Below are 22,450 nucleotides of genomic sequence, written 5' to 3' on the forward strand. Positions count from 1 at the left end.
CTCTGTACATGTGATGTGCTGCTGACAGGATGAGACCGAATCAGCAGATCCCACTGCTGAGCCCTGTGAGGAGCATTTGGAGTAACTGGAGGGAATACACTAATTTCATGTGCACAAACAGGCTTTGGCATTAAAACGTGGTCAGTCTGTCCCAGTGAGGGTTTAACTGTCGCTGTCGTCGTGTCCTGTCGTAGAATGGTGTGTTTGCTGCGGACTGTGGTGAAGTGCATGGCGAGGTCAGCTGCTCGTTGGGGGTCCTCTGCCCGGCCCAGGTCTGGACTCAGTCCTCTTTGGCTTGGTGCTGTTCACACATGGTGAGGACTGACATCTGGAGCTGAAGCTGCATCTGCACTCACCGGTTCTGTAGAAGAGGTGGACAGAAAGACTTGAGTCTATAGCAGTATGGTAATAGGAGGCAGTGGTGCCTGCTGCGAGCGGGAAAGACAACCCTTTGGATAAAGCAAACACAAATAGAGGTAGGGAAAATACCAGGTCTTTGTTTCAGCTGTGAGCAGTGAGGGCAGCAGCTAGTGGCTCACACTGTCACTGCAGGTCTGAATCACAAGCTGTTGCTTCCCTTTGACCCGTGCTGCGATGCTTCTGTCACAGGTAAGCCTCAAAGCCGTGTTTTTGAAAACTTACACACAAAGTAACTCATTTGAAACAGTGTTGCTTTGGTCACAGCTTGGATTTCAATCTCAGCTGTATTTAAAAAGAACTGAACATGAAGCCAGAACAGTTTCAGCTTCTAAAGAAACAGCTTTTAATCATCGTCACCACTTTATGTCCTGGGACCCTGCTTTCTCTACCTTTGTGAAAAAGGAACTTCAGCGGATCGGCCTGATGAGTAAGGATGAGATATTATCCATGTTTCATTGCTCCACTTCAGATCTGCTGCAGAACGATGGACAGCAGTGGTTGCACACTGGCTGCTTTAATATGTCACTGCCTTGAGGCTGCAGGTTACATCCACGTCTGTTATACTGTATGAGGTGAAGCGTGTGGAGTAATTTGGCACTAAAGACTTTGTATATATATTTTATACTGACGCCATTATAGCAGAGTTCTTGCTAAAGGATGGCTCATAATTAGTTCATCAATTCTTAAGCCGTGGCAAAAGAAAACTAATTTTCATCACATTATCTGAAAGTGTTTGCAGTTTGAACCTTTGTCCTTCCTTCCAAACATGGTGTTTCCACGTACTGTATGCACACAGTGTTCAGGCTTTTTATTCTGGGTTAGTGAGCTCTGTACCTTTATCAGTTGTGAGAGTACACACCCCCTCCACCAGCTCTTTGGCTTCCACAGCCAGCTGGAAGGCTGGGTCAGGAATTGGTGATGGGATGTCGGGGCTTTCCGTGGCAGGAGATGACCTGTTACTCCTGATATAGACAGACACACAAGCAGAAGGACAGTTGGAGCAGGAACTCGACTGCAAAGCTGTAAGGCGCTTGTAAGGTGAAGGTCGCGCTCTCTTACCCCCCTTCTCCAAATAGGCTGGGCGTGGTCAGCACTTTGTGGACGTTCTGTAAAGAGAGATAATGTGACAGCTGTAAGGCCGAGCGCTGGCAGCAGTAACACACACCGGGTCTCTCTGTGCTGTCAGGATGAAGCGAACCAGAGAGAAGAGCTTGATTGCTGGACCTCGTCAGTTATTAGTATTATCAGCCACAGGCTGCACCTTCCCCTCGTTGTGTTTTTCAAACTGGTTTCTATGCTGATGGCTTTGTGCACACCCCTGTGTCTGACTGGTTCCTGCACCTTGCATCCTTCCACCATCACTGACGGCACCGATGGATATGAGGAAACATCCACCCACAGCCAATTCTCCTAGGACAGATGTTGGTGGAACAGCCTGTGCAGCAGCTGGTTTATGGCTGTGGACAGAGCTGTAGCACACTTCCATCACTGGGGGCAGACTGACTCCATCAGCTTATTTTCCTGTCACTAGATTTAAAGACCAGATCTGGAAATCTCAGAGCTGCACATGCAGCCTCCACATCATCTGCCGCACACCATGGAAGGAAACGCTCAAGCCTTTGGTCAAATAATGCAACAGTTATGTACAGCTCTATGCATTTTCCTACTTCATCTAATAAATCTACAGGTTCGCTTAAATAGTCTTAACTGCAAAATAAACCATCACATGCATAGTGGCTGACATGGGTCCCATAATGTGTTTTTCTCTGACATTTACACTTGAATGTTGTCCTGGGGGAAACACTGAGCTGTTAATAAGTTTGAATGACGACATCATTTCTGTACTGGCACTCAGTTACTAATAGCATTTTTGCCAAACAACCTTCAGTCTGTATGTGTGTGTGTCTGCAGGGAAGACCAGGAAATACAAACAGGTGGCGAGCACATCACTCTTGTTGATTAACCACAACTAAAGGGAAAGATGGCACAAACTGCATCCTTATTATCACGGAAGCTAACGTGTGTGTTTGTTTGACAATCAGAAGAACCGACGTCTGAGACCATTCTGCAGTTTTGTGTGGATGCTCAGTTATTGATCGTCTTCCCCCTAACGTGGGATATTTAACAGCTTTAGCACATTAGCAAAGAAAGGCTTTGATGGAGAGGGGACGTCAGCTCCCCTCTCCATCAAAGTGTGTGCATCTCTTATAACAAGTTGTTGGAAAAATAACCAGCGAGAATGTGGTGATTACACTGTCACCTGCTTCAGTGACTACAGTTGTGTAGCGAGCTGTTTTGCTGCTTCACCACCTTCACTTTTCAACGATATTGAATCTCTTTGTAGATGCTGACAGTTAACCACGTCACGCAGCGCTCAAGCCTTTCATTCAGCTGTTTCAGTTTTTATTCATATATTTTTATGCACTTTTTCCTGAACCTGTTAAAAGCTTCTATTTTAGAGATACACAGTCTTCAGCTTTGATAACTGAGTTCTTATCAATCAGTATAAGATTATATTCCCCACATTAACACTCTGTAGAATTTGTATTTTTATTAATACTTAAGGCTGAATTGAGTGTGTTGTGCAAAACAACTGTAGAAAGCTATGATAACACTTTGAGAAGAAGAAGCAATGTTAACAGCTTCGGATCGCTGTCCTGTCCCAGTTCGGACCGAGGTTTAGCTGTGAGACCAATACAACACTCTGGTATACAGAGTGGACTCAGTCTGCTTCCTGCCTGTTCACAGCTCTGTGTGCATCCAAAGGAACACCAGTACCTGAGCAAAGCCTAGCAGTTTCTTGTTGGAGATCTCCAGAGTTTTCCTGCTCAGCTCGGACTTCTTCAGCTGGCAGTCGATAGTCGTCAGCCTCCTCTTCAGCTCGCCCACCTCCTCCTGACAAACACACCAACACACTCAGCTTGTGTACGTGTGTCACGTAGACAACTCTTTGGGTGCATGAGTGCATCATGTATCACTATACAGTACAATGACCTTTGACCTAATGCCTGAACATATTGGATGTGTAAGATGTAGAGTACTGTGAAGATGCATTTAAAAATACAGACAGATGTTCAGACAGATGTTTCCCCAAATTTCAAGGCTGAAATGAGGTTTTCTTGCTCTCCTGTCAGTGGCCCTGAACAAGGCTGTGGGCCACGACTCTGACATCATTGTACCTGCATGGACTCTGCTCCCCGTCTTTGCTTCTTGGTGGCCAGCTGGCTCTTCAGGTCTCTGATCTCAGCCTCCAGCAGCTGGATGACTTCTTCATAGTCCTGCTCAGCACTGCCGGCCTGCCGATGCACCGCCTCAGACGCCTGCAGACGACTCTTCAGGCGAGTGTTCTCCTCTACAGTCAGACAGGCTTTCTAGGAGAAATGACAGAAGGATTCACTCGCTGCCTTCAGTCTTCGTCCATGTTTTCAGATGATTCAGCTGCCAGTGAGACGTATTTTACATTGCTAAATACAACAGGATGATCATATGAATATGTTATTAGCTATTTCATTTTACCAGCTGAGAAATCTTTACATTCTTGGTTCTCATACTTAAACTGTCCTACGACATCGAGAAGCTGCACAACAACACCATTTCTAATCATTCATCAACTAAAAAACAGCCGGCATTATCAGCAGACTCAGTTTGATTAGTTTCACTACAAAAATAATTTCCATTCAACTTTGACCCCACGCTCATATCCCACAGTTATAAAGATGTAACTTGAGACTGCGCGTCTCCACAGGCTGCAGGCTGGCCTCTGACCTCTGAGGTCTTCTGCAACTCCTCCTCGAGGGTTTTCTTGCTGTGTTCCATGTCCTTCAGCATCACCTGCCAAGAGAGGCAGCAGATGAAGTGGCAGCTTCCTGTATGACTGTTAAAGACCCCACCTTTCCATTCAGAGGACAGACACACAACTGTGAGGAGAAAAAGCAGCTAAATCTTGGTGAGGTTGGGACGTTGGGCTTCGTCTGTGGTTTTCCCACTGAGTGTGTGTTTGTTGGCTAAGTGTGGAAACAGGATTCTATGTGTTTAGTTTTAAACTGCAAAACGTATTCTCACTACTTCACTTGGTAGCCAAAGAAATGCCACCAAAACGCCCGCTCCAGCCCTAGTCTATGATCCAAAGAGATGACTGAGACTAAGAGTGTAAATGTGCCTATTAAACCATATTTCTGGGCACTGTTGAAGGAAGCAGGTTTAGCTAGCCATGCCGAGTCAACTCTGAGACGAGGAAAACTCGTGTTTCCTGAACTTTCCTCCGACTCCTCCCATCCTGTTTATTCTCCAAAGTGGCTGTCAGAGCACGGAGCGAATTCAACTGCAGATTTTTAGAAACAGTTAACCTGAGTGCTTTTACAGTCATTCTGTCATCAGTATATAAGAACAACGACAGTAATTATGTCACTCATTTATTATCAGCTCAGAATAAAATCCATTTTTTCCATCGTTCTAACTCTGTGACTAATGCAGCTGAAATGCTAGTGCCAGTTCTGTTACATTATACAAGCTTGCATTTACACTGCTATGCTGATGACACCCAGCTCTATCTGTGCATGATGCCAGATAACACACACCAATGAGTTAAACTGCAGGAATGTCTTAAAGACATAAAGACCTGGATGGCCGCTAACTTTCTGCTTCTTAATCCAGATCAAACTGAGGTTATTGTACTCGGCCCTGAAAAGCTTAGAAATATGGTATTATTTGACTGTTGGAGTTTTATATTATTGTAGGGTACATCCTCTATAGTGAAATTAACAAAGTTTTACAGTTTACATCATATATAGTTAATCTCTGTAATATTCTGAATATTTAAGGAGCTTGCAAAGAAAAGCGTCTGGACTTCTTTAAGTTGCTTGAAGACGTTTCACCTCTCATCCGAGAAGCTTCTTCAGTTCTAAGGTCAAATGGTGGAGAGTCCCAGATATAAACCTAGTGGGAGTTTCCCCCCACAGAGGGACAAAAGGACCCCTGATGATCCTCTAATCGCCTGAGCCAAGGTGGGAAACTGGGTGTGGGTCCCAATCAGCCAGAGTTTCGGGTGAGTTCATTGTGAAACCTGGCCCCACCTTATCATGCGAATTCCTGAGGTCAGATGGCCCAGGATGTGAGTGGGCGTTAAGGCGTCTGGGAAGGGATCTCAAAACTGGATTATAGATGGCAAAGAGTTGGTGTCGTAAACCCCCGCCTCTGTTCAAAGATGGTCGCTCACAGTGGACATAGATGCTTCTTTCACTCCTCTTTCAAACCATCTGTCCTCTCTGTCCAAAATGTGAACATTGGCATCCTCGAAAGAGTGACCTTTGACCTTTAGATGCAGATGGATGCTGAGTCTTGTCCTGTGGAGGTGGCTCTTCTGTGTTGTGCCATGCGCTTGTGAAGTGGCTGTTTGGTCTCTCTGATGTAGAGGTCTGAGCATTCCTCGCTGCACTGTACAGCATACACCACATTGTTAAGTTTGTGTTTTGGCGTTTTGTCTTTCGGGTGAGCCAGTTTCTGTCTGAGTGTGTTGCTGGGTCTGAAATACACTGGGATGTCGTGCTTGGAGAAAACTCTCCTGAGTTTCTCTGGTACACCGGCTACATAGGGGATGACAATGTTGTTGCGTCTGTCCTTCTTATCCTCCCTCGCTGGTGTCTGGTCTTCTTTTCTGTGCCTCTTTGCTGACTTTAAAAACGCCCATTTAGGATAGCCGCAGGTTTTGAGTGCTTCCTTTACATGTGTGTGTTCCTTCTTTTTCCTTCAGGCTTAGAGGGAACATGTTCTGCCCGGTGGTGTAGGGTCCTGATTACTCCAAGTTTGTGTTCCAGAGGGTGATGGGAGTCAAAGAGGAGGTACTGGTCCGTGTGTGTGGGCTTCCGGTAAACTTCGATGTTGAGGTTGCCGTTCTCTTCAATGTGCACAGCGCAGTCCAGGAAAGGCAAACAGTCGTCCTTTGTGTCTTCCCTGGTGAACTTGATGTTCTTATCCACAGCGTTAATGTGCGCAGTGAAGGATTCCACTTCTTGTGTCTTGATTTTGACCCAGGTGTCGTCCACATATCTGTACCAGTGGCTGGGTACTCTTCCTTTGAAAGAGCCAAGAGCCTTCCTTTCCACTTCCTCCATGTAAAGGTTGGCTACAATAGGTGACACGGGGGAGCCCATGGCACAGCCATGTTTTTGTCTGTAGAAGCCCTCGTTGTACTTGAAATATGTAGTGGTGAGGCAGAGGTCTAACAGTGTGCAGGTCTGATCGGGGTGAAGCTGGTCCTGTCCTCCAAGGAGCTGTAATGTGCAGCCATAATAAACAGGAGCACTGAGAGCGCACTCAGCCACGACACCACTGGAGTTAAAATGTTTGTTACAGCTCTGTGCCAGAAAACCACCAGGACAATGCAGCAATCGTCTGTGCTCTTACTCACAGTGATACATTTCACTGTAAATTTGAATCATTTTGTCACCATTTTATCGATACACGGCGACACGTGTAGGTGCCGATCATGGGCATCATTTTATGTGAGTGTGCTCAGAGTGTGACGCCCAGTTTAACAGAGACAGCTCCTGACCATCATCATGATACTCATCATCTCTAACTGGGGCTTCGGGTTTGTCGAGCCAGCTAAGGTAAATTAGCCTGAGTGTGTTGGACTTCATTCTTAGTAAAGACCACAGGACAGATACGAAACAAGACAGTAGACATAATAAAAGACACTGTGGGACAGAGGGAGACACAGTCAAAGAAAAGTAAAAGTAAAGCTACTAAGAGAAAACATAACAGCTGGAAGTCCTCACCACTAACCAAAGAGGGACAAACAAAGGTGTGTTTTCACCTTGAGCTGTTTCATCTGCGTCTGCAGCTGCTTCACCTCAGTCTGAAACTGCTCCATCTCCTCACTGCTGTAGCTGCACTCTGATTCATATGTCTGCACGCGCACACACACACACACACACAGTTAGCCCTTCATTTCTGGGTGGAAATTTTAAAATATTAGATTAATTGTGACTGGAGTTTGTTTTAAAGCTTAGATTTTATGCTATTTATGCCTTTTTTGCTGCTCTTTTTTAAAAGTCATTCTTTTAAACTGTATTTATTCTTTTTAAACTGTATTGCTTCTTGCACTGTAGAGGCTGGTGAGAAACAGTATTTGGTTTCAGGCTGGGTAACATCATACAATAAACTTCTTGAGTCTTAATTAATTACAGAGTCTGCTGTTTTGTGTCTATATGAGTGGCTGTGAGAGCTGCTTACAGGTGAGTGGAAGGCTGAGGTATCCATCAGACTAGCTGCTTCATGGTAGGAGAATGTGAAGGGACCCGTCTCCAAGCCCAGCTCCTCCAGGTTCTCCTGGAAGATGTTCCGGGTTGCCTCCACAAAGTCTGAGCCATCACACCAAAACAGATGGGATTCATTGTTTTAACAGAAAAACAAGGAAAAGCAAACAATCAGGGTCATGTGTACACACACACACACACACACACACACACACACACACACACACACACACACACCTTATAAAAATCTGTGAGTCAAAGCGAAGAAAGGTAAAAGAAAGAAAGACCTCCAAGTAATTAACTTGCCCACTCCAGCTCCTACAACCAAATGCAAAGTAGGGAAGAGGGTTAGCTCCACCCACCACAACTCCCAAGCTAGCAAGAATTATCTATTCACGCATTTGGGTCCCCATAAAGAGAGACACACACAGACACACACACCTTACTGTATATGAAATTATAGACTGGCTCCAACAGCGTTACAGGCTCTGGACCCTTTCACGTCTGTCACATGGCTCAGGGTGAACCTGCACTCATCTGTTAAAACCACGGGACACCAGTGGTGGACCTGCCACTCCTGGTATTTTGTGAATAAATGCCAGTTGGGCTCCATGGTACCGTACAGTGTGCACAGCACCCACTAGAGGACATCCAGCCCTCTGACCACTCTCCTTAGGATGCATTCACACCAGCGGCCTGCTGCAGGTTATTTTGTAGCTCTGACAGTTCCTCCTTGCACGAAGGAGCAGATGCTGGTCTAGCTCATGGCTTATGCATGTCCAGCTCTCCTCGAGTAATCTCCTGTCTCCTGGAAGCTCCTCCATGCTCTTAAGAAACGTTCTGGAAACAGCACATATTGATGTGCCATCTTGGCGTATCCCCTCATGCTACCAGTAGTAACACTGAGTCTAGCCTAATGCGACACTAGTGAAAAAACAGTCAGAAAAGATGAGGAGAGAAAAATGTCAGCGACCTTCATCTGTAAAGTCACTACTGTCGCCCCTCTAGTGGACCTGTTGTTAATGTCAACGATACCAAAGCAGCTCAAACTGATGAACAACTGCAACATCCCAAAGGTTAAACTGTTGATGCTATACTCTGATTAAAAAGTGTTCCTTTACATTTTGGGATTAGTGTGTGTCACAAAAGCATAAAAGAAAAGCACTGACAACAACAGCGAGCCCAAATATCCAAAGACCCTCCGCTGGGTCAACGCTCCAGAAGCCAGACACGGCAGAAACACATTTATGCACTTTCTGCATCTTCTCTTTGACTGTACAGGACAGACACTGCACTGCTATGACGTGGCTGCATAGCTTTAGTCAGGGGTATTTCTGAGGTATAGCTCAGCAGTGTGCATCAGTGTGCATCTGAATATCACCTGCGGCAGTTACTACAGTTGTGTGGCGAGGTTAAAAAGCTTCTTTGTCACACTGAAAACTGACTTTAGGTGTAACATACATCTTTAAGCCATTACTTTGTCGTACGCTCCTCAGCATCACAGAGTTACATGAAAAGGCAACAGACCTGATCTGTTCTTCGAGACGCTGAACAACCTGCCTGCCAGGTGACTCATCACTGCAGCATTCATGTTCCTCAGCTCACCTACAGGACCCTACACACTCAAACTGTGCGGCTGTCATCAGCATTACAGCAACTGCTTTGTCACAGAAAAGCATCCTGGAAGCTTGGTGGCATGGAGGCATGTGTCAGGATGGGATCTCATGTTTGACCTGCAGTCTAAAGACTAAGCTGCCTGTACAGTTTAATATCATGCACACCCTTTATCATCCAGTCCTTTCTGTCAGTGAGCATTAACAGGTACACGCAGGTGAATTTAGCCCTACGATGTAAACGCTGGCCCTCCAAACGACTGGAAACATGTAGTCACAGCTGGTTACACAATCTGACATTTTACACAAGTGACACAACCAATAAGAAACATGCTGCTGTCACATGATTTGACAGGACCTCAGCACAGATCTTCCACCCAACAGCTGACACGACTACAAATGTGTGCGGCTCATATCAGTGAGTGTACGTGTGCTGCTTGCATGCACGTCACCTCCATAGGCCACGGTGCCTTGTGGGTCTGTGGTCAGACTCTGTCGCAGCTGCTTCTTCTTCTCTTCTGTGACATCCAAACCAAGGAAGGACAAGGCCTAAGAGAGACAGGCGCATGAAGCATTGTATGCTGTCATCAAACTGCACTCTGCATATCACACTTTGTTCTCCAAGTAAAATTATACTTCATTACAAATATTAGCCTAAAGTTACTTCACAAAGCATCTGCAAAGAGGACGCTTGTCTAGGAGACATACTGATACACCTGAGCTACCAGGACAGGATGCAGTAGAAGAAAGTACAAAAACTGCCTACATACACTTTGAGTAATGTGTTTTTCATAAATCGATTATAGAGTTCTTTAATTAGCAAATTCACCGCAGTCATAAAGCAGACACTGCTCTGTTCAACACGTGTGTAATTCCTTTGTTTTCAATAGAGTTTTGTACACTGCCTGTTCGTTTTCCTTTGCAGAGCCAACAAATCAGGACAGAATGTTGCCAGTGTTTAAACTCACTGTGTTTCTAATCCCTGGATCAACATGCCCAAGCAAAATGTTGGCAACATTAAAATCAACCTAAATAACAGTAACAACTGTACAAAGAGAGAGTCGTAAAGCTGAAGGGACAGAGTCTGCTGACAGGGTAAAAATAATCCACATGCAATGGAGCAGGCAGGGCAGGCCTGTAAGAGGGAGATTAATAACTGGATGCATAAAGATGATGGGCTGGGAGTACTGGGATACTGTGGGTCCAATCTGAAGTCAAATCTGGGTTCGGGCTGAGGCCAGTTTCTATTAGTTTCTGATGACTGAAAGTGATGAGTGCACTGCAGGAAGAAGCAGTGAAAAGGCGAAATAACATAGGAAAAGGTGCAGAGTGGGTGGGAGCTATACTGAGTAATACCAAAATCAGGAAGAGAATGAAGCTCACTGAGAGAGCAACTGCAGAAGATGAGAAAGGTGACGCCGTGGTTAACGGTGGTCCCTGTGGTAATCGGAGCACTTGGAACAGTGACTCTTAAACTAGGCGAGTGGCTCCAGCAGATCCAGGAACGACATCTCTGCAGGGAGGAGCGCAGACTCTCAGGCCTTTGGTAGAGGGCCCAAGCATGAAGGATAAAGAGCACCCAGAGGGCAAGTGGGGGACATTAGTGCACACTAATCCATCCAAATCATCCATTATCCAGGTGCTCCGATCACTTCCATGGCCCAGGTGTGTACAATCCCGGGTCGCTCTCAGGAGCTCAGTGAATCCCAGCGTGCTTCCATGATAGGATGCTGTCTGCAATCATTTCCTCACTACTAAATATTCCACAATCAACTCTTAGTGGTATTACACAGAGGGGAACAATTGGGATAGACGGCAACTCAGCCACAAGCGGCAGGTCACGTAGAAAGTGCCTCTCTAGCAGCGAATCGCTTAAAGGACCAAAACGACCTCGGTCCACCACATCCTGCCACGGTGGTGTTTCTGCATGCAACGCTTAGCGTCTCAGCCCTGAGCTGCTGCAAATCAGACTCATAAGGGAATTTTCCAGGAAGCTGACATCACTTCCTAGTTCGTTTCTCACATACCTGCTGGTAGGTATTCAACACTGTCGACCAGGATCACCCACAAACCTCGATCCAGTTTCTGACTTCAACAACATACACCTTTCAACCACCAACCATATATGCCTTCACATGTGTCATCGCTCTCACATAATCTGTGTGATTTCTTTAGTATGAGTGTCCACTTAACTGTGTATCAGGCAGCATAGGTCTAAAGAAGCCTACCCGAGCAGGTCAGGACTCACCAAGTCTAATTTGTCTGATTTGAGGCGAATGTAAGGGTCCAGGGTTATCTTAGGTTTTGCTCCTGTCGGGGATCTCTGGCTGGTTGAACCTGGAGAAAGAAAATGAAGAAAAGAAAATCAGGACTGACTTTGGTTAAAAAGAAAAAAAAACGAGACCAGAAGTTTGGGTTGTTTAAAAAAATCCTTTCTTAAGTAGACTGCGTATATACACACAGATGTGTGGTACATAGAACAAGGAAGCACTAGCTCAGGGGTCGGCAACCTGCGCTCTTTAGCTCTGCGGCTCCACGTGGTTTGGAAAACAAAGTATTTAACTGAAGTGTATTTTATTTGTGTTAGTTCGTTTTTAACTTGTGCTTCTAAATTGGAAGATTATTGTGATCTTGAAATATAAAAATAAAATGATGTTATTATTTTTCATCTCTCACAATAAGCATCACATTCACATAAACCATACCAGCCGAAATGCTGTGCGTTTGTCAAGACTTTCAACCCAGGCAGGCCAAGTATGGATCCTCATGCATCCACATACGTATGTGAGCAGCTCCTCCATGAACTATGGTAACAACAAACACGCTCACGCCTCACAGACGACAGCTTACAGTCCTTTTTTACAGCTTTGTAATTCATTTAAAAGAGACCTTCACCTGGGTGCATCTCCTTTTTGCTGTATTTTTTAAGAGTTCAAAATGTGTTCATTACATAAATAAAATGTAATTTTCTCTGTAGCACTTCATGGATTTCATAAGCAACACACCTTAGTTGTCTATACAAAGCATAAAGGTAAAAAACAATAACAGTGTTATCTTCATTTTAGATGTCAGAAAGTATTTGCGGCTCCCAGTGTTTGCTTTTCCGTGGAAACTGGGTCCAAATGGCTCTTTGAGTGTTAAAGGTTGCTGACCCCTGCACTGGCCTCTTAACAGAATACTGAAAGTGTAATTAGGAGTGAGGAACAGCAGGAGAAATATCGTTATATAATCTGTCATATCAGAGTTGAATAGACAACCTGATGTCGGTGTTGCTGGTTTAAAGCAGGTCTTTGTGACTGTGAGCGATGGTACAGGGAAAAGCAGATGATTAAAAAGAGAGGAACTGAAGAAAAGTGGATGATTATGTAGACGCGAGGGGAGGGAGCAGCCAGCCATTCATATGATGCGTTTTTCTGTCCCAGATTTGAATGGCTGCTCTGCTCTTCTGACTTTAAACTCTGTTTACACTCATGTTACTGTTTTACATTGTCTTCATAGTGTGGAGTCATTTTGTAGATTAACTGATTTAAGAGGAGTATTTATCTGAAATGTTGTCACAGTGAACCATATTTAACCTGGATCATAATTCTGGAACATTATATTTTGTAATATAATAAAAATCTGTTTCTGTGTGTGCGCTCACCTCACTACAAAGTGCTGACATCTGTCACAGCTAGCAACTGGCTTAGAGGCTGGCAGGGAGTGAAATGATTAGAGTACCTAGAAAATAACCTTGGCTGGGTAATCCCAGGTAATCCAGTGGCTTTCGGCCGAGAGCCACGGGCAGCCCTATGACACTACAGCTGCTGGTCTGAAGCAGTCCTTCAGTATGACGACAACTGGACTGCTTCAGATCGTTTTCAGTTTCCTTTGGCAAAGTGATGTTCTGCTGAGAGGCATTTGTTGCACCAGAAATAAAGAACAGCAGACATAACGCGAGCCAAAAATATGTTGAAATGAATATGAACTGTGAATACGTCCATTCACTTAAAGACTGCTCTTATCTGTGTTATCTAAATGTTTCTATGTAACATGCTGAGCCACCGCATGCATCAGTACAGCCTCACTGATCTGAGATCCAGTCTCCACTTCTCTGGCTTTACTTCAGGACTGAGACAGATGTTCAGCTGAACTGTGGTGACTGAAGTGCACTAATAAGAGTCACCATTTCATCATTATTTTCATCCTCACAAAACTATTCAGTGATCAATATTTACAATGTTTAAAAGTAGAATGGGAGGCAGAGCCTTCAGTTTTCAGGCCCCTCTTCTGTGGAACCAGCTTCCAGTTTGGATTCAGGAGACAGACACTATCTCTACTTTCAAGATCAGGCTTCAAACTTTCCTTTTTGCTAAAGCATATAGTTAGGGCTGGACCAGGTGACCCTGAATCCCCCCTTAGTTATGCTGCAATAGACGTAGGCTGTAGAGTGTTTCTTCTTCAGTCACCATTTTCATGAACTATGTATTGAATCATTAGTTGATGTTAATCTCTGGCTTTCTTCCACAGCGTGTCTTTGTCCTGTCATCATCCTCCAAACCCAGCCAGTCACATGTCCACCCCTCCCTGAGCCTGGCTCAGCTGGAGGTTTTTCCTTTTAAAATCAAGTTTGTCCTTCTTGCTCTCGCCAAGTGCTTCCTCTTGTTGGAGTTTCCTCTGTGTTAAAGCAGTTTGAGGCGACTCTTTGATGATTTGGTGCTACACAGATAAAACTGAACTGAACTGAATCAGGAACCCCCCCGCTGTGATCTAGCAGTACTAACCACTGACCCACTGTGCATATGAGTCAAATCAATAAATGACAAAGAAAAATCCCTCACGTGTTGGTGCTGGCTCTGTGCTCAATGTGCATATGTGGCTCCCTTCCTGATGCTGTCATCAGCTTCCTGATGACATTTGTTTTTCTGTCTTCTCGATACTTTTTCACACTGTGCATTCTTTTGCTAAACATTAGCCAAACATGTGTTTTCAGTGTAGCAGAGTTTTTTATTTCCAGAGTTTTTGTTGAACAGCGGAGCTCTTAGTCTTATACCAGAGGTTCCCAAAGTGGGGGTGGCGCCCCATATGAATTAAGAAAACGAACGCTTAGACACTGCTAGCATAATGGACAGGCTCCCGGGGGGGGGGGGGGGGGGGACAGCACTGTAGTCTGAGTGCAAACACAGAGGTCTCACCTGAAACATGAATATCTGGAGGACAGATGTCAGGAGAAGGTGAGGAAGGTGGGGCTGGCTCCTCTGCACAGATCTACACCAATAACACAAGGAAAATAGTTAAATAGAATTCCAATACTAATGACCAATGAGTTAATTAGTGTAGCTAATAATTTTGCTGTCCCAAAGGTGGATCCTGTTCATCTAGACGTAGTGTTTTCAGTGGGAGAAACGTTTCATCCAGGTGACGTCTTCAGTCTCAGCTGACTGCAGGTTTCAATCTTATAAACAGTACATTTGCATAATGACTGAAACCAGCCCACTGAAGGAACAATGGGCTGGGAGGTCAGTTCTTTGATCATTAATATGTAAATTGTCATGACCGCTGATCAATGGCCATGAGTACCATTCACAGAGAGTTGGGGAATGGCTGCAATCACATCATTGTAAGATGGTGACAGATAGACCCTTAGGCCCCCTCCTCGATTCAGAGATGGTCTTTCCCTTATTAGATTTATTAGATTTAGTAGCTGGTAGTAGCAGAACTGGGACTGAAGCTAGATGATGCAATGGTCTAGCTCCAGTTCTGGCTGTCTCTATATTGACATTAAACACAACAGTTCTAAGTTCTTTGTGGTAACTGTGGACCAAACTCTATAAATGAGAAAGTAAAGAAATGAATTTCTTCCAACTTTCTTTAACCTTCTAAGACCCGAACTCTTCCATGGCATGCATTTTAATTTCTCTTTGATATTTGGGCATATTGGGGCCCAATGAATGTAAAAATAAAGAATTACCAGATTTTTTTTTTACCTTATTTTTGTTTTTAAGAAAAATCAGAGCCACATCTGAGGATATTCGTTTACAATTGTGATAGAACAGCAGCAGCATAATGTCCTCGTAAGTGGATATCAGGCCCTTGCCGAGCAAAATTGAGTATTTTGGTCTAAATAACCCAAAATGTGATGTCCACATATGTGGACGCCAGGCCCTAGGAGGTTAAAAATCATAATTATTTAATTCAACATTTTACATGTCAGAGAGTTTGAACTGGCTACAGTTTCACTTTGTAAAATCACTCTGATGTTGACCCACCTTATGTAACATGCTATATACTGTGAGAAGTACAACTACTCTTTAGTCAATAACGGTTCATTAATCAGTGTGTTTATTGGACTATGTTTATTCCTCAGTTATACCAAAGTACAGCGGCCTTTTCAAAGTTATTTGGTTGATCTTTTAGCATTTTTTTGACGACATTAGTACAATATGAGACTTTAGCTCAAAGAATAAATGTAGTCTTAACCTGCAATTTTTGAAACAACATAATCGACTCAGCCAGCTGACACATTTAAGCACACCTGGTGTTTTTTGTGTTTTTGAATGAGGATAAATAGCAACAGTAACTCTGTTTCCCAGAGCTCAGTCAGGTTGTTTCTTTTATCCTGCAGTCGGTGTGCTGACATAGGTACAGAAGATACAACTCTAATCTTTCTTTTACATGGAAATCCTGCTTCTTCTGCAACTTCTGGTTTGCTGTGAGAATAACAGGCCACTTCTTCTATGAATGACCTGTAGGAGCCGTGTATGTGGTGGAGCTGACCTCGGGTGATCGGATGTGGACTTTTAAGCGTCCAGAGTTGTAGCTGTTGCCCGAGGCTCGCTGGAGCCCATTGTGAAGAGACGTGCTGCTGGGAAAAAGTCCTTTACCCGGGATGAAGGCTATGTCCACAGCAGTATCTTGGCTAGAGACAAACACATAAGCATGTGATCAGTGTTGGCACACAAAGCGTGGTCCATGTATGTGGGACATTTTGTTTACCCATTTACAAAAACACATTCAACTTTGGGCTTAAAGTGTAGTATCAGCTTTGACACTGTATTTACAGGTGGGTCTATGGCAGTTTGTGTAAAAGTCATTTGGTTGCAGTCTTTAACAAAGCTTAAATCAGGTTGCTTTTTCCAACCCAGGATCGAAGATGCTGTAGAAGATAATGTTTCCACAGTATGAAGGTTTCTGCACAACTTTATTTATTTAAGTATTATAAGTTATTAGCTTAAACTGTTACAAGAAAAACTAAAAGAGTGATATGAGCTTTTCTCAGTTTGAACTGATTTTAATGATCTACATGTAACCCAGTGAACTGGAGAGAGTGTATATCCATGCCATCACACTGCTTTATGTCTTTTACAGACAATGTTTTACACTTATACTCATCATAGTATCCACCATCCTCTTTACAATGTGTCCAAAACCGTGAGACTTTTTCTTAAGTCTAATCTGGCCTTGCTATTCTGATCACTGGTTTGTGAAGCTGTCCTGCAGTGCTGTTATCTAGCTGCTTGATGTAAAAGGCCACCACTCTTGCAAAAAAAGCCTTTTACATGGATTTCCGTGTAAGGGGAGGGATTTCATCCCTTCATATAATGTCAATCTCACAAATGACTTTTTTTTTTCATAGAATGTGCTAAAATCCTGAATCATGTGCTCTCACTGTCTGCCTGGTTTCCCATAATTTCATTGTATATGTACAATGACAATAAAGGGCTATTCTATTCTATTCTATTGTACTGAGATGTCTTTTGACTTTATGCTCTGTGCTTCCAACTGCAGGTGTCACACTTGGAGTCAGTTCCAGACCTTGGATCTTATTTCTTTATGAGGAAGCTTTGAAAATCTATCCTGCCTGCATCTGTCAGCTGTCCAACCCTGTGTGTAGGAATAACTCTGTTTCAGTGGGTACTGCAGTACTTTTGTTTGGTATATCTTTAAACTGAAACTGGGAAAACATTCATTATCTGACTCTAACTTAATATGTGTTGGAAAACAGTAAAAATAACAAAGAAATCATGTCAATGTCCAAAAACACACAGACACTAAGATCAAAACTGCTTATACTGTAGCACTGTGTATACACTGGCTCATTGTTCCACACTAGACTTTGGTACATTCATTTCTAACATGAACACCACTCACCTGAATTTCACTTTGTTTAGCATGCTTTTGGCCTCTTCATGTGTCACACCAATCAAGGACTCCTTGTTAATAGCAATGAGCTGATCTCCCGGTCTCAACCGTCCATCCTGCACAACAGGGAGACAGTTTTATTCCCACTGAGCAGGAGGCTACAAGCCCTGTTTCTCCTTATTTAAAAGTACAATAAACTGTCAGGGCCACTTCTAAGAATCAAAGTACTTATCCAAGTCTAGTCATTATCAGCTCTTTTCAACTGCAGGAACATAACTGCAACATGCATTTCAGTTCAATCCAATTCAATTTTATTCATATAGCACAAAATCATAACAACAGTTGGCTCAAGGCGCTTTGTTCTGTAAGGCACGATCAATAATACAGACAAATCAAAGAAAATTCCAACAATGATGATGACCCCCTAATGAGCAAGTGCTTTGGCAATTGTGTGAAGGAAGAACTCCCTTTTAACAGGAAGAAACCTCCAGCAGAACCAGGCTCAGGGAGGGGCGGGGACCAGATAGGGGAGAGGAGAGAAAGACAAGCTGAGGAAGAGAGACAGATATGAATCATAACTAATGATGAAATGCAGGGAGGTGTATAAACAGGTGATGAGTGAGAAAGGGTGAGAGCAGGAAAAATCCATCATGGGAGTCCCCCAGCAGCTTACACCTATTACAGCATAACTAAGGGAGGATTCAGGGTCACCTGGTCCAGCCCTAACTATATGCTTTAGCAAAAAGGAAAGTTTGAAGCCTAATCTTGAAAGTAGAGATAGTGTCTGTCTCCTGAATCCAAACTGGAAGCTGGTTCCACAGAAGAGGGGCCTGAAAACTGAAGGCTCTGCCTCCCATTCTACTTTTAAATACTCTAGGAACAACAAGTAGGCCTGCAGAGCGAGAGCGAAGTGCTCTAATAGGGTGATATGGCACTACAAGGTCATTAAGATAAGATGGGGCCTGATTATTTAAGACCTTGTATGTGAGGAGCAGGATTTTGAATTCTGGATTTAACAGGAAGCCAATGAAGGGAAGCCAAAACAGGAGAAATCTGCTCTCTCTTTCTAGTCCCTGTCAGGACTCTTGCTGCAGCATTTTGGATTAGCTGAAGGCTTTTCAGGGAGTTTTTAGGACTTCCTGATAATAATGAATCACAGTCGTCCAGCCTGGAAGTAATAAATGCATGAACTAGTTTTTCAGCGTCACTCTGAGACAGGATATTTCTAACTTTAGAGATGTTGCACAAATGGAAGAAAGCACCCATCCATCCATCCATCCATCCATTTTCTTCCGCTTATCCGGGGCCGGGTCGCGGGGGCAGCAGCCTAAGCAGAGAAGCCCAGACCTCCCTCTCCCCAGCCACCTCTTCCAGCTTATCTGGGGGAAAACCAAGGCGTTCCCAGGCCAGCCGAGAGATATAATCTCTCCAGCGTGTCCTGGATCTGTGCCGGGGCCTCCTCCCGGTGGGACATGCCCAGAAAACCTCACCCAGGAGGCGCCCAGGGGGCATCCTTGTCAGATGGCCGAACCACCTCAGCTGGCTCCTTTCGATGTGGAGGAGCAGCGGCTCTACTCTAAACCCCTCCCAAATGGCCGAACTTCTCACCCTATCTATAAGGGAGAGGCCAGCCACCCTTCGGAGGAAGCCCATTTCTGTCGCTTGTATCCACGATCTCGTTCTTTCGGTCTCTACCCACAGCTCGTGACCATAGGTGAGGGTAAGGGCGTAGATCGACCGGTAAATTGAGAGCTTCACTTTTATACTCAGCTCTCTCTTCACCACGACGGACCGGTACAGCATCCGGATCATTGCAGCCGCTGCACAAATCCGTCTGTCGATCTCCCGCTCCCTTCTCCCATCACTCGCGAACAAGACCCCGAGATACTTGAACTCCTCCACTTGGGACAGGGTTTCATCCCCGACCTGGAGTGGGCACTCCACCCTTTTCCAGCTGAGGACCATGGCCTCAGATTTGGAGGTGCTGATTCTCATTCCCACCGCTTCACACTCGGCTGCGAACTGTTCCAGTGCGAGCTGGAGGCCATCACCTGATGAAGCCAACAGAACCACAATATCTGCAAAAAGCAGAGATGAGATTCTGAGACCACCGAAGTGAAAGCCCTCCGCCACTTGGCTACGCCTAGAAATTCTGTCCATAAAAATTATGAACAGAACCGGAGACAAAGGGCAGCCCTGGCGGAGCCCATCACCCACCAGGAACGAGTCCAACTTATTGCCGGCTATGCGAACCAAGCTCTTGCAGTGGTCGTATAAGGACTGAATGGCCCATAGCAATGGGCCAGACACCCCATACTCCCGGAGCACCCCCCCACAGGACCCCCCCGAGGGACACGGTCGAATGCCTTCTCCAAGTCCACAAAACACCACCACCACCCCGGTCTGCCAGTCCACAGGTACTGCCCCTGATCCCCAGGCAACATTGCAGAGATGTGTCAACCAAGACAGCCTTACAACATCCAGAGCCTTCAGGAACTCGGGGCAGACCTCATCCACCCCAGGGGCTCTGCCACCAAGGAGTTGTTTAACTGCCTCCGTGACCTCGACCTCAGATATTGGCTGTCATCCCCCTCGTCCCCAAACTTCCGCCACGGAAGACGTGCCAGTGGGATTAAGGAGGTCCTCGAAGTATTCCTTCCACCGCCCGACAATTTTCTCAGTCCAAGTCAGCAGCGCTCCACCAGCACTACACACAGTGCAGTTGGAACACCGCTTTCCCCTCCTGAGTCACCTGACGGTTTGCCAGAATCTCTTTGGCTACGTTCACACTGCAGGTCTTAATGCTCAATTCCGATTTTTTGATCAAATCCGATTTTTTTGTCTGCTCGTTCACACTACAAATAAAATGCGACAGCAAACGCTCTCTAGTGTGAACGCTCAAAGCGGCCCGCATGCGCAAAAGAAGATGTCACACACAACGCGCTCTGTTTAGACCCAGAGCAACAGTATTGTTTGACTGATGGCCCTTAATATAAAGACTTCGGTCTTCACGTTTCCCAATTTTTGCTTTAAGTTATTTTGTTATTTACATTATTAGGTTATTTACATAATAATGTAAATAACCTAATAATGATCCTTATTGCCGTTTAAGAGAGGAGCGGTGCTTCAAAGGATAGCTGTAGATTTCTGTCAGAATCTGCAGATTATACAGTACAAATAAAATGTTTACGTTGTCTTCCCAACAGTTTCACTGACATCTACACTGGATGGCCAGGAAGCGTTCGCGATGTCTTCTCGGGTGCTTCTCTGGCTCTGATAATTGGCTTCAGTCTTGTGTCGGTGACGTAAAAGGCGGATTTAATGCGACTTGACCGTTCAAACAGCAGTCGCTTTCTAAAACATCGGATATGTATCGGATTCAGTACCACATACGAAAGTGACCCAGATCGGATTTGAAAATATCGGATTTGTGCCGTTCACACTGTCATACCATGATCGGATATGGGTCGCATAGGGTCAAAAAAATCGGATTTGATGCGCTTTCGCCTGCAGTGTGAACGTAGCCTTTGAGACAGTCCAAAAGTTTTTTTCCATGGTCTCTCCGAACTCCTCCCACACCCAAGTTTTTACTTCCACCACTGCCCGCGCTGCATTCCACTTGGCCTGTCGGTACCTATCGCTGCCCACAGGCTAACCAAGCCCGGTAGGACTCCTTCTTCAGGTTGGTGGCTCCCCTCACCTCAGGTGTCCACCATTTGGTTTGGGGTTTACCAAAGCGACAGGCACCAACCACCTTGCGGCCACAGCTCCATGCAGCGGCTTCGGCAATGGAGATGCTGAACATAGTCCATTCGGGCTCAATGTCCCCAGTCTCCCTCGGCATGTTGTTGAAGCTCTGCCGGAGGTGTGCGTTGAAGATGTCGCGGACTGGGGCCTCTGCTAGACATTCCCAGCACATCCTCAGTGTACGTTTGGGCGCGCCAGGTCTGTCCAGCGTCCTCCCTTGCCACCTAATCCAACTCACCACCAGGTGGTGATCAGTTGACAGCTCAGCCCCTCTCTTTACACGAGTGTCCAGAACATATGGCCTCAGGTCTGGTGATACAATTACAAAATCAATCATCGACCTGTGGCCTAGAGTGTCCTGGTGCCACGTGCACTTATGGAAACTCTTATGTACAAACATGGTGTTCGTTATGGCCAAACTGTGGTTTGCACAGAAGTCCAATAACAAAGACTTCTGTGCAAACCGTCCGGCTCACTTTGCACCCGACCCCTACGGCACCTCCTCAGGTTAAGATCTGGGAAGCCGTTCCTCCCAATCACACCCTTCCAGGTCTCACTGTTGTTGCCCATGTGAGCATTGAAGTCTCCCAGTAGGACAACAGAGTCCCTAGGAAGAGCACCCTCCAGTGCCCCACTCAGGGACTCCAATAAGGCTGGGTACTCTGAACTGCCACTCGGTGCATAAGCACAGAAGGGAACAAACACTCTCGTCCACTGGGAGAAATCCCAACATACCAGCAGCAAGCCGAGGGGATACCAAGATACCCACCCCAGCCCGACGCCTCTCACCAGGGGCAACTCCAGACTGAGACAGAGTCCAGCCCCTCTCCAGGAGACTGGTTCCAGAGCCCAGGCCATGCGCTGAGGTGAGCCCGACTATATTTAGCCGGTACCTCTCAACCTCACGTACTAGCTCGGGCTCTTTCCCCACCAGAGAGGTGACATTCCATGTCCCAATCGCCAGTCTTGGTAGCCAGGGATCGGTCCGCCAGGGCCTCCGCTCCTGGCCACCGTCCGGCTCACTTTGCACCCGACCCCTACGGCACCTCCTGCGGGTGGTGGGCCTGCAGGAAGATGGGCCCATGTCCCTTTTTCGGGCTGTGCCCGGCCGAGCCCTATGGACTAATGCCCGGCCACCAGACGTTCACCCTCGGGCACCCTCCCCGGGCCTTGCTCCAGGGCAGGGCCCCGGTAACCCCATCGCGGGCAGGGTGAACTGTTCCCTTGATGGGGTCTTCTGAATCGCTCTTTGTCTGGTCCCTCACCCAGGACCAATTTGCCATGGGAGACCCT

General features: G+C 45.6%; 1 protein-coding gene across 2 annotated transcripts in view; it reads right to left on the reverse strand.

Annotated features, from left to right (window-relative positions):
- Positions 1-305: 305 nt before the first annotated feature.
- Positions 306-22,450, reverse strand: part of LOC146632995 (syntaxin-binding protein 4) — an 81,406-nt gene continuing 59,261 nt past the window's right edge. For both annotated transcript variants that reach the window (XM_085351932.1, XM_085351931.1), the window contains exons 9-21: positions 17,420-17,526; positions 16,046-16,187; positions 14,464-14,536; positions 11,538-11,626; positions 9,742-9,838; positions 7,654-7,781; positions 7,235-7,327; positions 4,186-4,251; positions 3,600-3,791; positions 3,199-3,315; positions 1,480-1,526; positions 1,255-1,382; positions 306-361 (exon numbers count right to left, since the gene is read on the reverse strand). In XM_085351932.1, the coding sequence (XP_085208058.1) occupies positions 306-361; positions 1,255-1,382; positions 1,480-1,526; positions 3,199-3,315; positions 3,600-3,791; positions 4,186-4,251; positions 7,235-7,327; positions 7,654-7,781; positions 9,742-9,838; positions 11,538-11,626; positions 14,464-14,536; positions 16,046-16,187; positions 17,420-17,526 (1,335 nt within the window). The remainder of the gene's footprint in view (positions 362-1,254; positions 1,383-1,479; positions 1,527-3,198; positions 3,316-3,599; positions 3,792-4,185; positions 4,252-7,234; positions 7,328-7,653; positions 7,782-9,741; positions 9,839-11,537; positions 11,627-14,463; positions 14,537-16,045; positions 16,188-17,419; positions 17,527-22,450) is intronic.

This window comes from Diplotaxodon limnothrissa, linkage group LG4, assembly GCF_057381915.1.
Source record: "Diplotaxodon limnothrissa isolate DT_005_m linkage group LG4, D_limnothrissa_male_GT1.1, whole genome shotgun sequence".
NCBI lineage: Eukaryota > Metazoa > Chordata > Actinopteri > Cichliformes > Cichlidae > Diplotaxodon > Diplotaxodon limnothrissa.